At 47.8% G+C, this 21,873-nt stretch overlaps 1 protein-coding gene and 1 long non-coding RNA gene across 4 annotated transcripts; both read right to left on the bottom strand.

Annotated features, from left to right (window-relative positions):
• Positions 1 to 318: 318 nt before the first annotated feature.
• Positions 319 to 10,500, bottom strand: LOC146260745 (uncharacterized). Of its 2 annotated transcripts, none has more exons than XR_014724830.1 (3): positions 10,416 to 10,500; positions 6,095 to 6,212; positions 319 to 812 (listed from the first exon to the last, which is right to left on the bottom strand). It is a non-coding gene; the product is annotated as an uncharacterized LOC146260745 (long non-coding RNA). The 2 variants fall into 2 exon arrangements; XR_014724831.1 differs by lacking the exon at positions 10,416 to 10,500 and adding an exon at positions 6,365 to 6,434.
• A 194-nt stretch (positions 10,501 to 10,694) lies between these two features.
• tdrd3 (tudor domain containing 3) lies at positions 10,695 to 21,827 on the bottom strand. Of its 2 annotated transcripts, XM_084668545.1 has the most exons (14): positions 21,643 to 21,827; positions 21,219 to 21,303; positions 20,550 to 20,615; positions 19,595 to 19,755; positions 17,265 to 17,406; positions 16,993 to 17,064; positions 16,657 to 16,806; positions 16,237 to 16,398; positions 14,457 to 14,643; positions 14,120 to 14,239; positions 12,470 to 13,998; positions 12,149 to 12,274; positions 11,584 to 11,721; positions 10,695 to 10,939 (listed from the first exon to the last, which is right to left on the bottom strand). In XM_084668545.1, exons 1-13 carry the CDS (start codon positions 21,678 to 21,680, stop codon positions 11,605 to 11,607), a joined length of 2,955 nt encoding a protein of 984 aa, XP_084524671.1. In that variant the 5' UTR covers positions 21,681 to 21,827; the 3' UTR covers positions 10,695 to 10,939; positions 11,584 to 11,604. The 2 variants fall into 2 exon arrangements, with proteins under 2 accessions (XP_084524671.1, XP_084524672.1); XM_084668546.1 differs by lacking the exon at positions 11,584 to 11,721.
• Between the last annotated feature and the right edge of the window lie 46 nt (positions 21,828 to 21,873).

Raw genomic sequence — 21,873 nt, forward strand, 5'->3', positions numbered from 1 at the left:
AATGGAATAATGCTCTCTGGCTCCTTGATTGTTGACTTGGCTGGAACGTCGGCATCTGTGATCAAAGTAGATTAGCCAACAGCCTCAACTTCCCAACACACAAACGCATGTACACACACACACACACACACACAGAGACGCATGCACTCGCACACACGCAAGCACACACCCACACACACACAGACACACACTCCCTTCTCGCAAGTCTTTCATCCTGAAGATTTTTGACTCTTTGCCCTGCAGAGAGTTTGACACAGAACAGAGCACCAGATTTCCTCAGAGAGAGCACGGGACCATACATCAGACGTGCTGAGCAGTTTAGCGATCTTTTAATGGCTACTTTCCGGTCAGAGCATTATTACACTGCAAACAGTCCTCTGACAGTTCAAAGGGCATCTCGGAATGTTGTCAGTTAATTAAAACACTGTTTGCACTTTGTTCTTTATGCCGTTTTCATTCTTTAATAATTGGAAGATGTTTTAACGAGACGCTGTAATGTGTTCCCTGAAGTCCTGAACCTCGTTCTCCGTCGCTCTCTTCACATTCATCTCTGCTCCCCCATCGTCTCATCTCCAAGGGCTGCCAGTCGGGGAATCCAGTTTGATCCAGTTCAGTGTAGGACTGACTACCCACAGCCAGAGTTGAACTCAGAATCCCATCAGGCTCGCTGAGATAGAAGAGGTTGAGACGTGATGCTCTGGAGAAGATGTCTAGGGATACCTGGGAAGGCTGAGTCCCTGAGCGAGGAGCACAGTAGTCTGTTCTCTGGAGATCGTGGTGTAGCTTCTTTCAATGGGAGGGTTTATGCTCCACTAAAGAAGAGAGGCAGAATGATCCAATACGATATTATACAGATATGATGCGATAAAATAAGATACAATATATATGAACAGTGATGCAACTGAGTTGATCTTCTGGAAGTAATTGCTGTCCATTGTGGGCTGCAACTGGTTTCTTTGACAACAGTGGCAGTGCACAAGCACAACATACATACACAGGCAAAAAGACAATCCGATCAAATATAAAATAACTTTCAAATAAATCCCGATCAACTGGCCTATAATCTATCATCCCAAATTGAGTGGAAAATCTTCAAGCCTATAAGATTAATATATGTGAATCTACAGAATACAGTTGGCAGTATGTGACATCACTGATAATGTTAGACAACATGGGCAGAACTTGTACACTAGCTCAGCAGGACCCAGGGGTCACCTTTCATTTCACTAATAATCTGGACTTTGACGGTTTGAAGGGTTTTCTTCAGTTCCCAGTATTAAGTATTTATCGGTTCTGAATGTCAGATTGAGTGGGTGGATGATGGGTATTTCATAACATGTGCATTATGGACATATCATTGAATTGCCGTTCATATTAACATTCTGTCTTTTCAGGATGCCAGCTCATCCTTGAGACTCCTACAATCCCAAAGGGTTTTCTCTTCAACTCTCCTCTTCAATTAGACAATTGTGCCTTTTCTAAAGGCTCGTAGCCGGCCTTCCAGAGAAGAAAAATGAATCTGATAAAATAATGTTATTGCAGTGATATTTCATATCTTCAACCATATGATTTTATTGAAAATAAGTGAACCGTTTGATGGAAACAGAAGCAGAGAAGGACTCTTTTCCATTGAAGGTTCAAGCACACACTCTGAGGATTTATGATGATGAAGTTTACTTTCTCTCCGATGGATATAGATCACACAGTTTATTCTTCCAAGTACACTGTTAGCAATTATATCTGCAAGGTTGGGCTGCTTTAAAGGGCCAATTATATGTTTTTAGTGGTTATGGTCATTCTCACAAAAACCGCAACAACCAATGGGAAGTTAAGTTTCAGATTGTTGTGTGGCCGGACTAGAGCATGCTAGACTGTGATTGGTTCCCCTGCCCCTGTGAGGGCCACAAAGGCCAAAACAGAGCCTTTTACAAGGGGAGAAGACAAATGTGAAGAAATTTGCAGTAATGATCGTCATGGTATGTCCGCTACTTGACAAACACAATAGAGACGGGAGCTTGGGTAAAGCTCTCAGAAATCTGCTTCTTCATCTTGGCCGTCTGTGTGAGAGAGCATTCCGCTCTGTGGCCCTGCCCGGCAGGCTCTGTGCTTTTTGAAAAGAGATGACACACTCTTTTTCTCCACACTCTGTCTCCAAATGGGGTCAGACGTCCTCTTGTCCAATTAAAGCACCCCCTCCCCCCTCCGCAAAAAAAAGGGGAGAAGGGCTTAAGCGAGCGATGCCATACATGGACAGACGTGGAGACCATGTCTGGCTGGGTTAGCTCTGCGCTGGGTAAGAGGATCTTGTTAATTTCACCCACTGATGCATTTCAGGCCAGTGTGTCTCCTTTCAGAGGGTCTCAGGTCTGTACAGGGGACACAGGTCCAGCTCTGTTCAGGGGACACAGGTCCAGCTCTGTACAGGGGACACAGGTCCAGCTCTGTACAGGGGACACAGGTCCAGCTCTGTACAGGGGACACAGGTCCAGCTTTGTACAGGGACACAGGTCCAGCTCTGTTCAGGGGACACAGGTCCAGCTCTGGAGATGGCCGATAGCTTCCTCGGAAACACAGGCTTCGTCAGCTGTCTCGTCCCGCTACCTCACAGAACCAGCAGGTCACAACACGCGGCCACGGTTTGATGAGGACACACTCGCATGCACACAAGTCAAGTCACTCACACACACAGTGCCTCACACACACAGCCACACACACACTCTCTCATCTGTAAAAGCTGATGTACCTGCTCAGTCAGTTGGGGAACGAAATTGAGCAATCCCATTAATAGACCTGGCAGTGGGCCAGAGACGAGGAGGAGATGAGGGATGGATGGGGAAAGAGGAGAGAGAAAGACAACAGAGACAGGGAGAAAAAGAGAGAGATAAAGATATAGAGGGGGATAGAGAGAATGGAGAAAGAGAGAGATGGAGAGACAAAGCCAGAGAGGAAGAGATAAGCATCTGTGACATGTGGCTAGCCGGTGACGTCCCCTCTGGGCTCTGTCTCAGGTTTGACGGCTGGGGAGGACAGTCGCTCGCCGGCCATATGGCTCAGTCTCGGCATCCTCAGATTAACAGCAGCCCAGCAAACAGAGCCAGCCAGCCGGCAGGGCGGTGAGGCCAGACCCTCCTGTGGTTTCAGTAAACTTGCTAGTAGCTTTGAAAGGCCGGAATGCACAGGCGGTGTCAAGGTAAATGAGGGCAGTTGGAGAAGACGGTGATTTTTTACTTGATACCCCCTCCACCCAGTAAATAGGGGTGGCAATGGAGAGAAAAAAGGAAGGAGAGAAGACAAACAGAGAGAAGGGAGTAAGTGTTGGAGGTGAAGACAGACGTGTATGTATGTGTTGCGTGAGAGATATACCGGTTAATTGCGAAGAGTAGAAATCCCATTCTCATAACACGGATGTAAACAGAAAAGATTGTTTTGAATGGAAGGTTTCCAAAGAACGATGTGGAAACACTGGGGTATTTAATCAGACTATGCCAGTCTCTTTGGCTAGCAGCCTGAATAAACAGCAAATAACTCTTTGTAAATCAGGTAGCATGTCGCTCCCGTCTTCAGAATGTGCTGGTCTGCAAAAGTACGCCTCAAACCTGCCGAGCAATTTGAGTTGCCAAGGAAACTAATGGTAAAAAAGTTAAGCTGTGGCAGAGAGAGTATCACATGTCCAAACATCCTTCTTTCCTCATCTTGTGTATCATTAGCCTGCTCCTTGTTATCAGGGAACCTCCTCATAGGAGGGAGAAGAAAGGATCTGGAGTCCACTGGTGCAACAGAGACTCAAGTGCTTTACAACGATACAAACTCTACAAATCGTTTAATTGCATAAGACAAGAAATACACCATTAGTGATTTTGCACTGACAGTGATTTCTCACGAAAACCAAAAGTGGATCCAACTGGATTACATCAGACATTCAATAGCAGGTGACGAAGCGACGTCCATAACCACGTCTCAAATCTGTACTTAAGTTTTGCAAGGCTCCTACAACTTATATTGCTTTGGTAGCAGGCAATAACATTTAGGATTTAGTTCCTGTTTTAGGTTTACCGAAGGTCAAAGTGTACTTCCTATTATGACAGGGAAGACAAGGTTGTTCTGGTCCACCATCCACACCCTCCTAAACACCATCCTCTCATTAGGACCGTCAAGACTGGAACGAGACATGGCTAGCCTTGTGACTGCTGACAGTGGTCTGGAGGGGAGAGGCCTCTAGTGTGTGTGTGTGTGTGTGTGTGTATACACACATGTACACATTTGTGGGGAAGTTGGATAGAATTTGAGTGAGAAAGTGCGGGTGTATTTGCATATGTGTCAGGCTACTGCAAACAGCACCCACATACTATAGGGATGACTGGCTCAGTCAGATGAGGGTAGTTCTGCTGTCAGATCTTTCTTTTTTGTCTCTTTCTTTCTTCCTTTCTCCTCTCTCTGTCTCTCTCTAGAAAACTCATCATCTGTTCATTCAGAGTGTAGCACAGCAGGTGGGAATGAAAACGATCAATGCACACAAGTTATTCATCTCTTACACTCGTACAATCGACGTCGCCGGTTCCAGACGAACTGCTTCATTTGTCTGCTTAATTGACGTGTGCTGTGCTCAGTGATGGAGGCGTTCAGTGACTGATGGACGTTTGGAAAAGTCAGACAGTGTGTGGAGTGTCCGGCTCACACTGTGTGACAGTGAATAAAAACAGCTGTACTAAGCTGTACAGCTGTACTTTAAAAAGAAAGTAATAATTGTTATTATTATTCTGATCCAGTTGGCACGTGCTGTCTCTCCTATCCCGTCCAATAGTACATGTTAACGTTCTCCCCTGACATTCATCCACTCCAGCCGGCTTCGCTGAGATCAAATAGGACATTTTCAACAGAGCGTAAAGCACATCACACTTCGGGGTTTCTGGTGAGTGTCCAGTCCGCCTTTCTGTCTGTTGAGCTCCTGACACAAAAGTCAAGGCCGTAATCTGATTAGGAGCTGTGAGGCACCATTCCCGGCCTAAAGTCAAAGGTGTGATGGGGACAGCAGGGGGCTTGATCCCCCCCACTCCTCAGGACCACGCTGGGGGTCACCGACCTGGATCTAAGTATTTCTGGCCGTCCAACTTCACAATTATCTCTCAATTTCCTTGAATGATAAATCGGTTTTCTGTTAGTGAAATGCCGTGTCAACAGGGCATGGACGCGGAGGTCAAGTTTGACTCTATACGTTATTCAAATCATTTGAATACACTTTTCATGTGGACGTCAATGATGCCTGTCAAGGTGTTCATTGCATTCAAGTGCTTGAAGGAAAATATTGACGCTCTCAATTAGGTTTGTTTATTTGTTGACCTTATTCTGAAGAGAGGATGCATGGGGTTATTTCTGTCTGTCCCACTCAGCCATCAGAGCCAAGGTCATTTCCCTTCCTCTTTCCCTCCTGTCTGCTAGCTGACTAGAATGACAGATATAAGAGGCTTAACTAATGCATGGAATCTTGTGGAGAAAATATCCCTGTAAGTTTAATATGACTCCCAACCTTAACCTTGAGAGTTATGCTGTACTGAGCAACTTCATAACATCAAAGCCAACATCCTTTCTATTCTTGTCTAAACTTTAGTGGACAAATTAGCTTGTTAGGGAGCATCACATTTGAAATGTTCTTAGTTTTTTTAATGATATGGCTGTACTAATGGAAACATTGTTTTAGTCAAGTGGCATTTTCCGCCACACACAACTGCTATTCTCCTCAGTCTGTGTAGACATGCCCGAATACATGCCTGCAGATGTCAGGCTTCACTCTGCAAACAAGATAACAATCTTCTGTTCCGCTCAAGTTCAGCAGCGCTCCTTCAGAGAGTCCGTCTCTCCCCTGTGTGATATTATCAACATCCCTGTTCACCTCTCCCCTCTGATCTGCCTCTTTTCATCTCACAGAAATACCTGCTGCCAATCCTTCAAGTGTTTATGTTTACCCACATATGTTCATTTGATGTGATTTGTGACAGTAGATTTAAAAGGTAGAAAACAATATTTTCGTCCACTTCACAGAATCAACACATGAAATGTATGTTTTGACTTGGCACTCATTCAGAGCATCAACAGATACCTGATCGGTGTGACAGTTCTTTTGAAGCCTGCATTGAAGTGGTTCCCAGGTTCAGAAGAGACGGTCCAGACCTCATCTTCAGGTGAGAGACAATCCTCTTCCTGCCGTTTGACAAGATCTGAAATGGCAGTGAAAACAAACTATCCAACAAAATAACACATTGTCTTCTTGACAGCAATGCCATCTCAAAAACATCTCAAACATCAGATCCTGTACACAAAGCCGGTAGCATGCATTGCACGGGTTCTATCCTGTATATAGATTACCTACACAATCCCAAAGTCTCCTCTCTCTAACATAGCTGTACATTGTGTGTAAGTCTTGTGGTTGATCCGGTGAGCGTCCTGATGTGTTTTCGTTCCTGTTGAAGTGTGCCAGAGAGTTCATATTTGCATTGGCCCGAGCCCATGTGATACACCCTGCCAGGTAGTCACGCACAACGAAAAAAAAGAAAAAAAAAGGAAGGGAACCCTTTTGTACTAGAACCTTATTTGGGTGTGGGAGAAACCAATTTATTTCAGACTTTATTGATACTGTAGCAGTCCCGCTGACACTAATCAACACGGGGGTACGGCGGTATCCGAGCCCTCGGGGCGAATCGGTCATTCCGACTGGAACTCCTTCCTCGGCGTCAGGATCAGAAGTGAGTGGCGCCGGGCTGTTCTGTAGATGGTTGTGTGAGCTCATGTGTGTGTTGAGGGCTTAATCAGACACTCATGAGCCCCTTTTCCTTTCCCGAAACCCTGACAAACTCTGCCTGGCGGGATCTGAGCAGCGCTGCGACGCCTGTCCTGCAACGAGACAAAGCACATGAGGCGGTGCGCTGGCCTAATCCTATCACCTCAGGGGGGCACGGAGCGCAGCATGCGATGCCAACAACAGCTTACAGAGCCCTGAGGGGGCTTGTTTTCAGTATGGGAGACAAACATACATACAGAGAGGACAGGAGGTTTACAATCTGCGAAAGACTTGTCCTATGATCATGCAACTGGCATTTCAAATCAATACCTTTACGCCACAAAGTTCCTTCCTGTCTACAAATCACCACCATTATTTTAACAGTATTACTGTACACAGTATATTGACACTACATCAGATCACTTTTCAACGCCTTTTCATCACTGTTGTTAAGCCAGAATCGTCTTGTGATTAAACTCTCCATTTCTGCAGGCTACGTCTCTGACAGGCTACTAACGGTACAAGGGAGCAAAGGTTGATGAGACAACTCGTATGTAATTCCAAACAAATCTCACCGTGACATTTCTAGTGCGTGTTGGTGGAATAGGCACCAGATGCTGGCTGATTCCTTTCAATTTCACGTACAAACACAAGCCCTGCCATGCTGTGAACATCCAACTGAGTGCAAACAAACCGTGATGTAGATTGCAGGCCTCTCAATTTCCTGTGCTGATAATTCCCTGTAATCTTAATCTTTTTAAAAGCACTTAAACCGCCATTTCCTTATTTTGTGTCGTCTTTGGAGGGAATTCTCTCGCTCTGGAATCAAGTCTTTGCGATTTGGTTTAGACGGGCCATATTACGCTGCCATGTGTACTCCTTGCAGTTTCAAACACGTACACGTTACATAGAGCCATGTCTGGTTTTAACCTCATCAGATTTGAGGATTACTGGTATCATGTGTCTTTGAGATTCAACAGCAAGGTCAGGGGTCAGAACAAGCTGTGTCAAACAAGTGTCAAGATCAGAAACGTCCCAGTAGGGAAAAATATGAAAAATAAAATGTTTTCTAAAATTATTATTATTTATTTATTTTTATTCCAATTTTAGCTGTAACGAATAACTGGGTACGAAATCGTTAAGTCTGAATATATGTCAATTTCTTGCCGAAAAACGCACCCATTGAAGATGCAGTGTGTGGGTCTGTGGGAGGTCCTGTATGTCATGTTGTCTGAACGGTCTCATCAGAGTCCCACGCCACACAGGCAGGTCAGAGGTGAAACCTGCCGTGTTGCACTATCCAACATCTCGCTCCGCCTCCTTACCCCTGCTTCATTCACCCCCCCCCCCTCCCACACACACACACACACACACACACACACACCACCCAGGCCTCGGACCGATAAGGGGCTTTTCATTCACAGTCCGAGTAATTTGCTCACATCGCCCCCCCAACACCCACCCTTAACCCCCACTAGACACTCAGAGCCCCCTGGGATGTGGAGAGGGTGGAGGTGGAGAATGCTGTCCTTTAACCAGATCACAGGGGTCAGATGTCACGGTCGTTCAGGTACTATAGAGCTGCGCCGCTGTGAAAAAGAGGGAGGAGGGCCAAGCTGAGCGGAATGATAGTAGCCAATGGAGGGGTGGGGGGTGCAGGGCAAGAGGGAGGGGGGGCGTTCCTCTCAAGACCAGAAAAGCATTCCTCCTTCAGTTACCTAAGCTTATTGGGTTTCGAGAGACAGGACTGTGTGTAAGAGAGAGAGGGAGAGAGAGAGAGAGGAAAGAGAGAGAGAGAGAGGGGGGGGGGGGGGCTCACAGTATGGGAAAGCCAGAGTAGAAACTGGAGAGCTTCTATTAAGAAATCTACCCCCCCCCCCCTTCCTCTCACAAACACAGAGGGCAGCCTGGGAGCTCAGTCACTGAACACCCCGCACAAGGCAGAAGATAAACCCAGGGAGTCCAGATCTACACAGAGAAAGCTCCTCTGCTGAGGAAGCTTGATGTTAGCTCTGGGGAGTGGTGGGGATGCTGTGAGTGGAGGAAAGTTGGCCAATCAGCCGAGAGTTCAGAGTTCCTCTACTCTGGGCTTTCGCGCTCCTCTGTGCAACCCTGCAGCTGCTTTGAAGCCAGTACAGTTAGGATGATTAAATATGATCTACTTTGTCCCAGGGAGCTGTGTGTGTGTGTGTGTGTGTGCACAACAGTCATGGCTGCTGGAGTTCAGCAATGTATTGTGGTTGATTGGACAGTAAGCTGGTAGGAGGAAGCATGTTGTCGTGCCCAGGGAGAAAAGAATGTGATAAATAGTCTATTACGCTTCCAGGAAACGCAGGACCCAAATCCGTTTCCTGATGAACTCACATGTAAATCCAACACAGCCACCAGTCTCCACCACACATGCTTATTTTCAATTCACCTTTCTACGATGATTATGTAAGACTATAAATGAAGATTACAAACATGACAGTAGTCCCAAGGCCTATATTAAGGCGGAAATGTATGTAGCCCTTGTTATGTCTCATGCAGTTGGCAACAAATAAAACTAGATTCGACTGCACATTCAGAGTAGACAAGGGAAACCTGTCACAAGAGGAAAAACAAGGCATAAACCATGGTAGAAGCAACTCCATCAGGTATGGAAGACAACAATTTGATTTAAAATCATTATCTAGATGGTGTCATACATTAAAGAGTACAACACACCCCAATTCACCTTTCATATTTCCCCAAGAATGCTTTCTGGTGAAGGGTTGTGGCCGTGGGGGTAGGATTTAACATTTGGGGAGTTCCTCTACTGCTCAAAAGGGCTACATTAACACGATTGTCAATTATCAAAGACATTTAGGCCTATCCCTGTGATGAATCAAGAGTGCTTTGAAAAGACATCATAGCAGAAAAAAAGATCCGGGTTTAACCACTTGTAATAAAATAAAAAAAGAACACTTGAAAAAGGTATGTTGGAATCTTGTTGGACTACGATTGAGTCGTTTACCTGTATGTGAGTGTACATTTTTGGCGGGCGCTTTGGTCGTTTTTTCTTTTTTCAGCTAGATGTTCATCTAGCTGGCTAGTTAGTTTGAGGAATGCCAAAGAAAAACAAAATTTAAGTGCCTGATCACCATCCCTCTCCATTGTGGTTTATTGTGTGTCTGAAGTCAAACAATTGACCAGACCTGTGCTACTTTTAGGCGGCCAACCACCGCAGTTTCTAAAATCCGATCTTGTTTTAGTGAAACTGCTAGGCTGTAACCTCCGGTTAGTTCCAAGCTTGTTCTGTCACAACTCCCCTTACAGCCCTTTCTATCAGATAGGTTTCCATACGCTGTCCTTTTAAATTATTCATCTATGCCAGCTCACTGCAAATGAAGCAAATGCTTTGACTGACGATACCGAACGCTTGGCTGACCTGTCCTGTGAACCGTTGCGCCTTTTGTCCACTTACCCCCCTTCGCTTGGCGAAACTGAAATTGATGCGGAGGCGCAGATTGTTTCTTGATGTAAGAAGCGTGTCTCCGCACTGTGGGAGTCCATAAAATGTGTGCCATGCTTGAAAAGCTAACGATGGTTTCTATTGTAATGTGCAAAATGATATCTGTCCAAAGCCGGGTATCTCCATTAGAAGCGGATGAGATTGTCTTACCTTTCGGGGTTGCTCCAGTGAACACTACAAATGAGCTGGGGCTGGCATTGGCTGCATGGAAGAACAGGGTGGATGAATCAATTTTGAGATGGGAGCGGGCATGCGATAAGGCAGGCCCATCTTATTAAACCAAGCCAGTAAAACAGCCAATAGGTGCGCCCAATCAATCACCAATGCTGCCCGGAAGTGATTATAATCAGAGAACAGTTGTGCCTTCACATTTTCACAGTAGGATAATACTCCTCACAATAATGCACAAAGCTGTAACACTCACGGAAAAATTGTACAGCAGCGACTTTATTACTTTGTATAATCAACTATTTTACATCGTCTTCATGTCGTTTACAGTGCAGCATGGTGGCCCTACTCTTAGCAAAATTCGTCTTAGTCCGTTGTTGAACGCATCTTTGTGCAAGCCCTTTGGGGAAGATCCCCCTTCTGGATCTGGACAGGAGAGCAGAGAAGCTGTTGGATCTTGGCCAGCAGAGTCAGTTAGGACGTCGGTGGTCTTTCGATGAATCAGTCTGAGGAAAAAACACAATGAGGGGAATAAGTAACAGAAAACACACATCTACATACCTGTATACTGACATGGCACAGGTGAATACCATTCACAACACTCTCCACATGTCACACACTCCAGTCTCACACACCAGTTGCACATAGCACCAGTTAGCCAGATGCACGCACCCTCTCACACTCCACAGGTCTCACACAAAACACACACACACACCACCAGCCAGCCTCACACACTCTCCGCGTGTCTCACAGACGCCTCGTCAGGATGCCACATCATCAACCCAACAAACAGGTGTGGTATCAGTCAGACAGGCTTCCTCCGTGTGGTCTGGTAGCTGCTGCTGCTGCTGCGTGATGGGGACCAGCTGGTCTCCAGTGTCTCAGTGTGGCGTCTGACGTGACCTATCGTCCAGACGGGGGCCTGCCAAGGACTACGATGGAAACATGAACGAGTCGTTCTCTGCCGTCACGACGTCACCCCACACCGCCACCCCTTCTAAAAGAGGTGATGCTAATCCTATCGCCCAACCCCCCCCCCCCCCCCCCCCCCCTCCCTCATCTCCCCGGCTGTGGGTGGGTGTCTGTCCTGTCTCCCGTTGCGCGGGTGTGGAGGTGAGGGTGAGGCCAGGCTGAGGCAGGGGTGCGTTACCTGGCGTGGCGAGGGCCCGCCTCAGTCCCGCGCCCTGGGAGGCTGGTAATACTGCTGAGTGGGCCGAGTGCTTCTAGGCTGCCCGTCTCCCCCTCGACGAGACTCTAACCAACTGTCATAGTAACCATCGTCGTCCTCCTGCCGTGAGACATGCGGACAGGAGGTCACAGGCTGGCGGGCGGGCAGGGCTGGCGTCAGCTAGCAATTGTCGTTCACTCGGTCCCAAAGCGAGAAGGGGGAATTTGGGTGTTTGCCAACAGCCGTTGGGTTTTTTCCAATCGCAGATATTGATGTTTTTTTTTATTTTTTATGCCGTTTAATGTTTTAAAAAAAAAATGTATGCCGTTAAATTTGTTTTCAATTTGTTAGTTTTTTTACTTCCCGCTCTGAGTGAACTGTTAGTGACCGTGACACCAACCCTGATGGGGACTACGTTATATGTTAGTGTGTGAATCCTGGAACACACAATCTGAGGGCAGCATTAGGGTGTGGTGCCGCAGCCCCCCACTGCAGCGTCGGTGACCTTCAAATGACCTTGAGGCTCGTCCAGGCCACACCTCCTTACCCAGGAGTCCATGGAGACCGACTTGATGTTGTGCAGAAGCACCTCCTCCCAGTTCCCGTAGTCGCTGAAGACCACAACCGCTGTCGTACCCGACGGATGCACCGCGTCTATCCTGGCCTCGTAGAACTGCACGCACACACAAACACAACATGTTAGGCCATAATACCAAGACCCATCTGCCAGTCTTTGTTTCATCCAGTTCACTGATGACCCGATTTAGTGACAATAAAATGAATTCGACATTCATTCTTCAACAAAAATTGTCAACAACAACAAACAGCCCCAGAAAGCCACACTGCTGTGATGTCAGAGTGCGCCTACCTTGTTGTCCTCCCAGTACAGCGCCAGACACTGGTCTCCTGGTTTCCAACTGGCCGGTCCTGGAGAGGATGACTCCATGGCTGGACCCTGAGCCTGACCCTGCTCTGACCCTTTGGGACCTTTGATCTGGCCTGACCTCTTCCTGGGAGCGGGGTTCTGGGAGGTGATCTTGTTGGGGAACTCCTCCTTCTGGGCGTGGCTGAAGGAGTTCTGCTGTTTGATTGGCCCGCTCCGTCTGTGTTCGGTTTCCCCGTTCTGCAGGTGCGGGGGCCCCCCCTTCCCTGGCCGGGAGTCGCGGGACACCCCCCTGTCTGGGGGCATTGTGGTACAGTCCCTGCCCCCCCACGACACGTTCAACAGCCCGTTGTCTGAGTAACGGTCAAAGTTGTCAGTGTTGGGCCGGTCAAACTTCCCCCTCCTCCTGTTGCCGGGCTCCTGATTCCTGCTGTCGCTGCGCTGTGGTTGGTGGGCTGCCCTGCTGTCTGGCACGCTATTGGTCGACTCGGCGGGTTTTAGGGGCGGGCCGTTGTCCTTGGGCCCTCTCTTATTGGAGAGCTCTGGGACAGAGTTCTCTCGCGCCATTTGGTTAAAAGCAGAACCAACGGAACCGGAGCCGTCTCTGGAACCCTGGTGGAGACTTCCGGATGGTTCTGTGTGATCTCTGGGCTCTTTGGGTCGAGGGAAGGTGGAGGAGGAGAAGCAGGACGCATGTCCGCTCCGAGTCTCTCCTCTTCTGTCGTTCTGCCACCTGTCTGACCCACCGCTACGAAGGCCCCTGTCCTGACCCCTGTCCCTGTCCTGACCCCTGTCCTGACCCCTGTCCTGACCCCTGTCCCTGTCCTGACCTCTCTCCTGACCTCTCTCCTGACCCCTGTCCCTGTCCTGACCCCTGTCCTGACCCCTGTCTCTCTCCTGACCCCTGTCCCTGTCCTGACCCCTGTCCTGACCCCTGTCTCTCTCCTGACCCCTGTCCCTGTCCTGACCCCTGTCCTGACCCCTGTCTCTCTCCTGACCCCTGTCCCTGTCCTGACCCCTGTCCTGACCCCTGTCTCTCTCCTGACCCCTGTCCTGACCCCTGTCCCTGTCCTGACCCCTGTCTCTCTCCTGACCCCTGTCCTGACCCCTGTCCTGACCCCTGTCCCTGTCCTGACCCCTGTCTCTCTCCTGACCCCTGTCCTGACCCCTGTCCTGACCCCTGTCCCTGTCCTGACCTCTCTCCTGACCTCTGTCCCTCTCCTGACCCCTGTCCTGACCTCTCTCCTGACCCCTGTCTCTGTCCTGGCCCCTCCATGCCTGCCCTGGGCCTGGGCTGGAGCCTAAGGATGGATATCCAACAGGGGCTGGAGCGGGGGTGTTCTGGCCTGGCTTGGGAAAGTCGGTGTCCCTGTGGAAGCGGGGCGGGCGGTCGCCCCCCCTCTGCTGCCGGCTGTCGCTGCGGGAGGGGAACCTGGACTGGTTTGGCTCTTTGGCGTAGTAGTCGTTGCTGGGGAAACTTCCTCGAACATCCTGCCGTTTCTGGCTCTTTGGTTCTGACAGGAACACAGCAAGGGTATTTAGATTCATATCCTCACCAAACGTATACAGCGTGATGTTCTATCATTTAAGATAGACAATATCACTGAAAAAGAGGAAAAACATCAATGCACTAACCATCGATGGAAAACACCCCCATCTTGGACTCCAGGAAGTCGAACAGTGTGCTGGGGCCCGAGGGCCTTCCTCCCACCCCCTCCTCGTCATCCTCCATCCGTGACCTGCCCCTCCCTCGCCCTGCACGGGATCAAAACCACCTGTGTCACTGGACATGCTACCATATCACTGGACATACTGCACGTGAATAATCTCCACCCAGATCACCAGCTACCCAAGAGCCTTGTACACTCCGATATATGCAGTCAAACTGAATTTGAATTCATCCTGAAAGAAATTCAAGAGAGAGTGTTCATGAGTGAGTGAATGATTTCACGTGTGTGTGTGTGTGTGTCACCTCTCGGGGGTGGTCTGCTGAGCTCGGGGGGGGCGGGGGCGGGGGCGGGGGCGGGGCACTGGGTGGCCCCGGTCAGCAGGGAGTTGAGGGCCACCTCCAGGTTGTTGTTGCTGTCCAGCAGGGCCTGGCGGGACGCCTCCCTGTTGAAACCCATCTCCATGATGTCCCTTAGAGATCTCTCATCCACCTGCACACAGGATGGAGAGGGGGAGCGAGGGATGAGGACAGGAGGAAGGGAGGGAGGGGTTCCATGAGTGAACCCAGCAGTTATGACCAGAGGACAGCCATGAGAGAGAGATGGAGAGAGAAGAGGAGGACGAGAGGTGAGAGAAAGAGTGGAAGAGGAGGAGGAAGATAATCAAGAAAAAGCGCTAAGAGAATTAAGGTCAGAGATTGTCTAGCCAATACATATTCCATCACTTCGCAAGGCAGATTAAACTGAGACATCACAACGGACTTTAGATTAAAACTCATCAGATTAACCATTTAATCTGGTATCCCAGACGACAGGGGACGGGTGGGGGTCAGTGTCTTATAGGGAAGGGGGCTAGTTAATGATGGGCTCTAATTCACGAGAACAACAACCATTATCTATGACCTCAGGCCAATGGCCTCAGGCCATTGTTAAACCTCTTAATGAAGGTGAAAGTTCGGGTTAGACTATATGATTTGGTGACTTCACCTGAACATCTGGTACACACCCACAATACACATTCCACATATTCTCCATTCCACACACAGCCAGACCCTCCCATCCACACAGAGACCTAGTTAGGCCCCTCCCTTCAACACAGAGACCTAGTTAGGCCCCTCCCTTCAACACCCCAGCTAGCTAGGCCGAGATAGTACAGAGAGATAGTACAGAGATATAGTACAGAGATAGTACAGAGAGATAGTACAGAGATAGTACAGAGATAGTACAGAGAGATAGTACAGAGATAGTACAGAGAGATAGTACAGAGATAGTACAGAGAGATAGTACAGAGAGATAGTACAGAGATAGTACAGAGAGATAGTACAGAGATAGTACAGAGAGATAGTACAGAGATAGTACAGAGAGATAGTACAGAGATAGTACAGAGAGATAGTACAGAGATAGTACAGAGAGATAGTACAGAGATAGTACAGAGAGATAGTACAGAGAGATAGTACAGAGAGATAGTACAGAGATAGTACAGAGATAGTACAGAGAGATAGTACAGAGATAGTACAGAGAGATAGTACAGAGATAGTACAGAGAGATAGTACAGAGATAGTACAGAGAGATAGTACAGAGATAGTACAGAGAGATAGTACTGAGATAGTACAGAGAGATAGTACAGAGATAGTACAGAGAGATAGTACAGAGATAGTACAGAGAGATAGTACAGAGATAGTACAGAGAGATAGTACAGAGATAGTACAGAGAGATAGTACAGAGATAGTACAGAGAGATAGTACAGAGATAGTACTGAGAGATAGTACAGAGATAGTACAGGTATAGTACAGAGAGATAGTACAGGTATAGTACAGAGAGATAGTACAGAGATAGTACAGGTATAGTACAGAGAGATAGTACAGAGATAGTACAGAGAGATAGTACAGAGATAGTACAGGTATAGTACAGAGAGATAGTACAGAGATAGTACAGAGATAGTACAGAGATAGTACAGAGAGATAGTACAGAGATAGTACAGAGAGATAGTACAGAGATAGTACAGAGAGATAGTACAGAGATAGTACAGAGAGATAGTACTGAGATAGTACAGGTATAGTACAGAGATAGTAGAGAGGATCTCACCAGATCTCTGTAGTTGCCCTGAGGCCGGCTCTCACTCCAGTCCGCTGGCTCCGCTCTCTCCTCTCTCCTCCTGGACTGGTAGGAGTCTCGCCCGCGGTAGGAGGAGCCAGAGTTGCTAAGGTTACCGCCGGCGTTGCCCCCGCCGCCAAACGTCCGAGGCCCCTTCACAGGTCAGCCGAAGATGAGAGAGAGTGCACGTGAACGAGCGCACGTGAACGAGCGCACGTGAACGAGCGCACGTGAACGAGCGCACGTGAACGAGCGCACGTGAACGAGCGCTCCCTCACGACCTGACAGCACCGGGGCTGTCCCCTGTCAGCACCCCTGTGCTGGGGTGATCATACCTCCACAACATGTCTGTCGGCAGGATCAGACGCCAAGCTAGTACAAGCCCACACACACACACACACACACACGCACCTCTTTGCTCTTGGCCACCTCAGCGATGGCCGCTAGCCTCTGCTTCTCAAACTCGTCGTTCTCGTCGACGGTCTTGATCACTCCGGTGGTCTGCAGAGTCTTCCTCTGGTCCAGCTCCCTGCTGTCCACCTCCTCCCTCCTCACACACTTCTACAGAGAGCCAAGAGGGACACACTGAGGCAGGCCCAAGCTGCAGGCCGCCCACTAACACTTGGAACTCCTGTGGCCATCTGGCTGCATGTGGGAACAGCGTGGGGAAGTGTCGCAGCATGTTCCACAGGTCACAGTGTGCGTGGTGTGTGCATGTGATGTGTGTGTGTGTGCAGTGTGTTGTACCTGTCCGAATGGCACGAAGGGAGGGGGTCCGCCCTCGGCACCGATGTTGCTCCTGTTGTGTTTGGCTAAGCTCTGGGGTCAAGGGTCACACGAAGGGCAGTTCAGAGCAACAGCTAATCCAAACCATTTACATAAAACACATTTGCCCCGGGCCTAAATACATCATGGTTAAATACAGATCAATGAGAATGTGTTATGTATATGTGATGTTTATGCATTCGTTAGGATTCTCCTTGAGAGGAAAGGAGGTTTTGCTTTTAACTGTTTCTCACCCTTTGCAGGTCCCATTTCTCCACCATGTGATCGACCACCCCTCCAAGAACGGAGATTTTAGAATCGTCCAGCAACAGAATGCCATTCTTCACCAGGACTGTACCAAGTAGCTTCACCTTGGTTCCGGGAGGAGTGTTTAAACTGTTTGGAAGGGCGTTAAGTCCATTTAATTAATCTTAAATACATATGAAAACAAGAGAGCCATTATCTTCAAAGGCTATAAAATCTAACATAACGAAAAATTATCCGACCATTAAAAAAAGTTTCAACTAAGTTTATCGATATAAGAAGAATAGTACCCAATACTGCTACAGTCAATCAAAGCTGCTAGCATTGGATGCTAGCAGAGTCTCGAAGAGACAAGCAGAGAGAGACTAGCAGAGACTAGAGTCACCCAAGGATAATCCTGCCCCTCACCCTGGTTCATGTTAATTTAACAGCCCTGGTGCCCTCCAGGCCCTGAGCTCCTCTCATTAAAACAGCAGAGACTTAGAGAGGGATTTTCCAGCTATTGATGCGGGACACCAAAGCAGCAATTACTGGTTTTACTTCCCAACCAGCAGCCAGCACCAACGAGTCCTCTGGGTTGGGTGCTGGGCGGGGAGACGGGAGATCCACGATGCCACTCACTCACTCAAACACACACACTCTCTCTTTATCCCCCCTCCCCCTCCGACGGTCTCTTTTTTCCCCACTTGCTCACACTTTCAACCCTCCGACACATCCATCTCTTTCCCCTGCTCAACACGCAGCCAGCGAGAGACACACTAGCCTTCTCATTCATCTCTGTCCCTCGCATAGGCCCTCCACACACACACACATCGCTACACTCCATCCTGCCTGTAATCCATCTCGCTCACACACACTTTCGGACACGCACGCACATTCGGAGCACACGCACCAACCCCGTCATTAACCACCGTTGATTGCTGCCCTGATAAATGTGTGTGTGTGTGTGTTTCTAAGGGCTCACAAAGGGGGGTCTGTTTGTCGCCCCCCCCCCCCCCCTCCCTCTCCATCACCAGCTCTCCGGCCACTCCACCTGTACGGGCTGGCCGGTCGCCATGGCAGCAGGCGCTGCTGCCGGCGCTACTGGGATGGAGATGTAATTAAAGAAGGGGGATTGGTGGGGGAACAGACTGGGCTGAGTGAAAATTGCGAAGAGGAGGGAAAAGGCCCAAAGAGAGGCTGTGAGGGGGGAAGGGGGTGGAGGGGGGGGGGGGAAGGGGGTGGAGGGGGGTGGGGCAGGACAGGAGCTGGGAGAGAGTCTGGCAGGATATGCTGCTCCCAGGTGAAGCTGTCCCAGAAGTCTCTAATGCTGAGCGACGTGGCCAGAGATGCAGGGGCGGACCCAGATGGGTGACAGAGAGATGTCCCTTTAATCTGACTAGGATTTTACAAACCTATAAGCGTTGAAATCCGCCCTAATTAAGAGGGAGGGTTCTGAGAGTGTGGGTTTAGCGCTTAGCGACAGATCACGCGGTCTCCCTTCCCTTATGGGCTCCCACGACTAGCATAGTCAGTCGAGCACACTTCAGTGTAGAACTGGGTAATGTAGTCCACTTCCCTACAGAGACAACCATAAACTTAGACTGGACTTTCACCGTTCCTTGACTCGGACCATCAACATACTGTTGGAACTCTGCACTTCTGATTTTTGATCTTCAGCAGTGCTTTTTATCTGCAGTATTTGGGGGTCACTTATGATAAAAGCATCTGCTAAATGATTACAATGTTAAATGTAAATGTACTGGCTTGGCTTTCTTCCCACGTGGCCAATTAATAACAATGCCAAATCTCTTCATCTGGTTGCAGAATTGTATTCAGTCAAATGGCTGGCTAAGCTCAAAGGAAAGAAAAAACAAACTTGATCTTAAGCCCTCTTTACCTGTGATAAAGCTGACATGTTGTTTCATCGGCCAATTAAATGTGATTATCAAAGAAGCCATCAGGAGAGATTGTGGAGAGGCTCTTTACATGGGGCAAACAGCTAATTATTCCATCACGATTATCATAATGAAGATTGACCATATCTTGGGAATCACTCAAGAGAAATAATTGCAACTTCCCCTGATAGGTCTCGGGACTTTAAAGGCCATTTCTCTCTGTGGTAGTTTTTATAAGCGTAATCAGATCAGTTTTCAAGCTGCAATGTGGTCTCTTGATTGTAAAAGCGTATTCCAAACATGAAATCTACTCCAAGACATTCATATTCCATCTGTATGCGGTCGGAGAAGGTCCCAGGGACCCCTCCACCTTGCTCTGATCTGTGTCTGATCTCACACATCAAACCCCTCACAGATAAACCTGGATTTGGATGCGGTTGTACCTGATTTTGGACAGGTGTTTGAACTCCAGGCCCACGCAGGTGATGTGTCCGTCCGTCATCTGCAGCCGGAGCATCCGGGAGGCGCCCTGGGACTCCTCGTGGTCCTTGGGAGCCGAGACGTTCCTTATCTTCTGCACCTGGAGAACGCAGGGACCCTCCAGCTGGGCATGCGGGCAGAGCGAGGGAGAGAGAGGGCAAAGTCCAATGTCTCTTTGTGAGGACAGACCAATACAACCAAGAAGAACCCGGAACAGCGGAAAAATTGGTGTTCCTGATGTGAACCTGTAAACGATTTGACTGTTTTTATTCACGAAGCGTTGAAACAAAGTTACTGAACTACGGTTATGTCTTCTACTGCATCAGACTGCTTGTGTCATGTGGACGTGGCATATTGGCTGTATTTCTGAAACTGTTTTGCTTGACGGACAGCCATTAAAATCTGGAATGAAACGCTGAGTTTTAGTGTGCTGCCAAAAAAGGATCAGTCTAATGGCTGGGAATTGGACAGAAAGTTGTTCTTTACGTCCCTGCATTGTTTTGCAAAGTTACACTTTCTTTCCACGATTCTGGTAGCTCTGTTCATGCTACAGATGCAGCGCAGAGAAGGAATTGTGTCTGACAGCAGCATGATATCATATTCTCCGCCTGAGGGATTATCATTAAACTCACATAAAAAATTAAATCATTATCTCCTCCCATAATCTGTGACATTTGCCGACATTTCGCAGTAATTGCAAAACAGGCCGAGTCAACAGACTTCTTTCAAAAGCAGCGTGCTAGTGGCATCTAGTGGTCTACGTGGGAACTGCATGTCGAATTGACTCCGGACATATACAAAATTCAGACCTTTGCTGTATCATAGTTAATGTCAATCATCGAAGCGGACTTTGTAAAATCCCAATGTGGACGTATGTTCCCCCCGACCACACCTGTGCTGACACATGCATAGGCTCACCTTGTCCACTCGTCCACTGTTGATCTCTGAAGGTAAGTACTTCCTTCCGATTGGCCTCAAATCACTCTGCCAAAACATAACATTTAAATATTTAGCAGGCGCTTTTATCGAAAGTGGCGTGCAAACATGCATATTGTTATGTGCAGCAGATTATCATGGACCGGAAGTCAGTTCTAACACTGTTCCTGGTGACATGTCTGTGTTACAACATCATAAAAAGGTCATTTTGCAGGTAGCACGTGAAGTAATATACAGGTAAGTGCTGAATATGGTTTATTTACAGACCAATATAATGAGTCATTCACTCAAACACACATACCCCCACTTGTCATTGTATTTGGTTTGGAGTTACTGATATAGTTAAGTAACCCATGTTTTAATACCATATTTTTCCACGTTCTGTAAATACATCATTTGAAAGTCACGAGCACGGGTTCTTTGGTCAAGATATTGTCACTTTGTGAAACAATATACACATTTGCACCTGATACATAAATCAAAAATAAAGTATGTTAAGACGTAGCACATGTACTATATGCACGTCATGTTTCTATGCGTTGCAAGTAGCAAGTGGAGGTGGATATATGTCTCTCACTCACTAATAGTCGTCTGCGTGAAGTAGGTTTGAATTGTACCGATAAGAACTTGGTATCTAGATATGTGACTTACATTAAGTGCAATACGGATGATGTCATGTGCCGTAGCTTTCTCAACAGTGCCTTTTAATTCTTCTATCCCCTCATCAGTGAGGTACCTATTGAAAGAGAAAGGCAAAGAAAATGCAAATATTAAGATGAATAATGTACTGCTAGCTAGTATGTGATACTGGTTAGCAACATGCCTATTTATTGAGCGTTAGCAAGTGAGGTTTGCCGATGGGGTCAGCATAAAAGTAAATGGCATCAGGTCAAAGGAATTTATCTAACTTACAATTAACCGGCTATACACACATGCACTATTGCTTTACATTGTGGTTTACAACTACATCGCTTGCAGAACTTGATGGCTAGGAAGCTAAACAAGAATAGCTAGTTAGCCTGGCTAGCTGAAAGTAGGCTAAGCTAGCTAGCTAACATATTGTTAGGCTACCCACCAGCCCTCTTTAGTCAAAGATGAGTTTAACTCAGCCATGTTCCTCTCAATTAAATTTCGAATTGAATTGTGTTCATCGATCTATCTAATCTAGGGGGTTCTCATTTTTAATACACTGTATTATCTCATAGTATGCCAACCAGTGGGATTACCCAGCCTGACCGACTGTGAATGCAGTAACGTCACTACTAGGAGAGTGACAGGTCAGAGTTGAATTAGTTTTTGAAGCGTC

This window comes from Hypomesus nipponensis, chromosome 12 (genome assembly GCF_054491055.1).
Source record: "Hypomesus nipponensis isolate SF chromosome 12, ASM5449105v1, whole genome shotgun sequence".
Lineage (NCBI taxonomy): Eukaryota > Metazoa > Chordata > Actinopteri > Osmeriformes > Osmeridae > Hypomesus > Hypomesus nipponensis.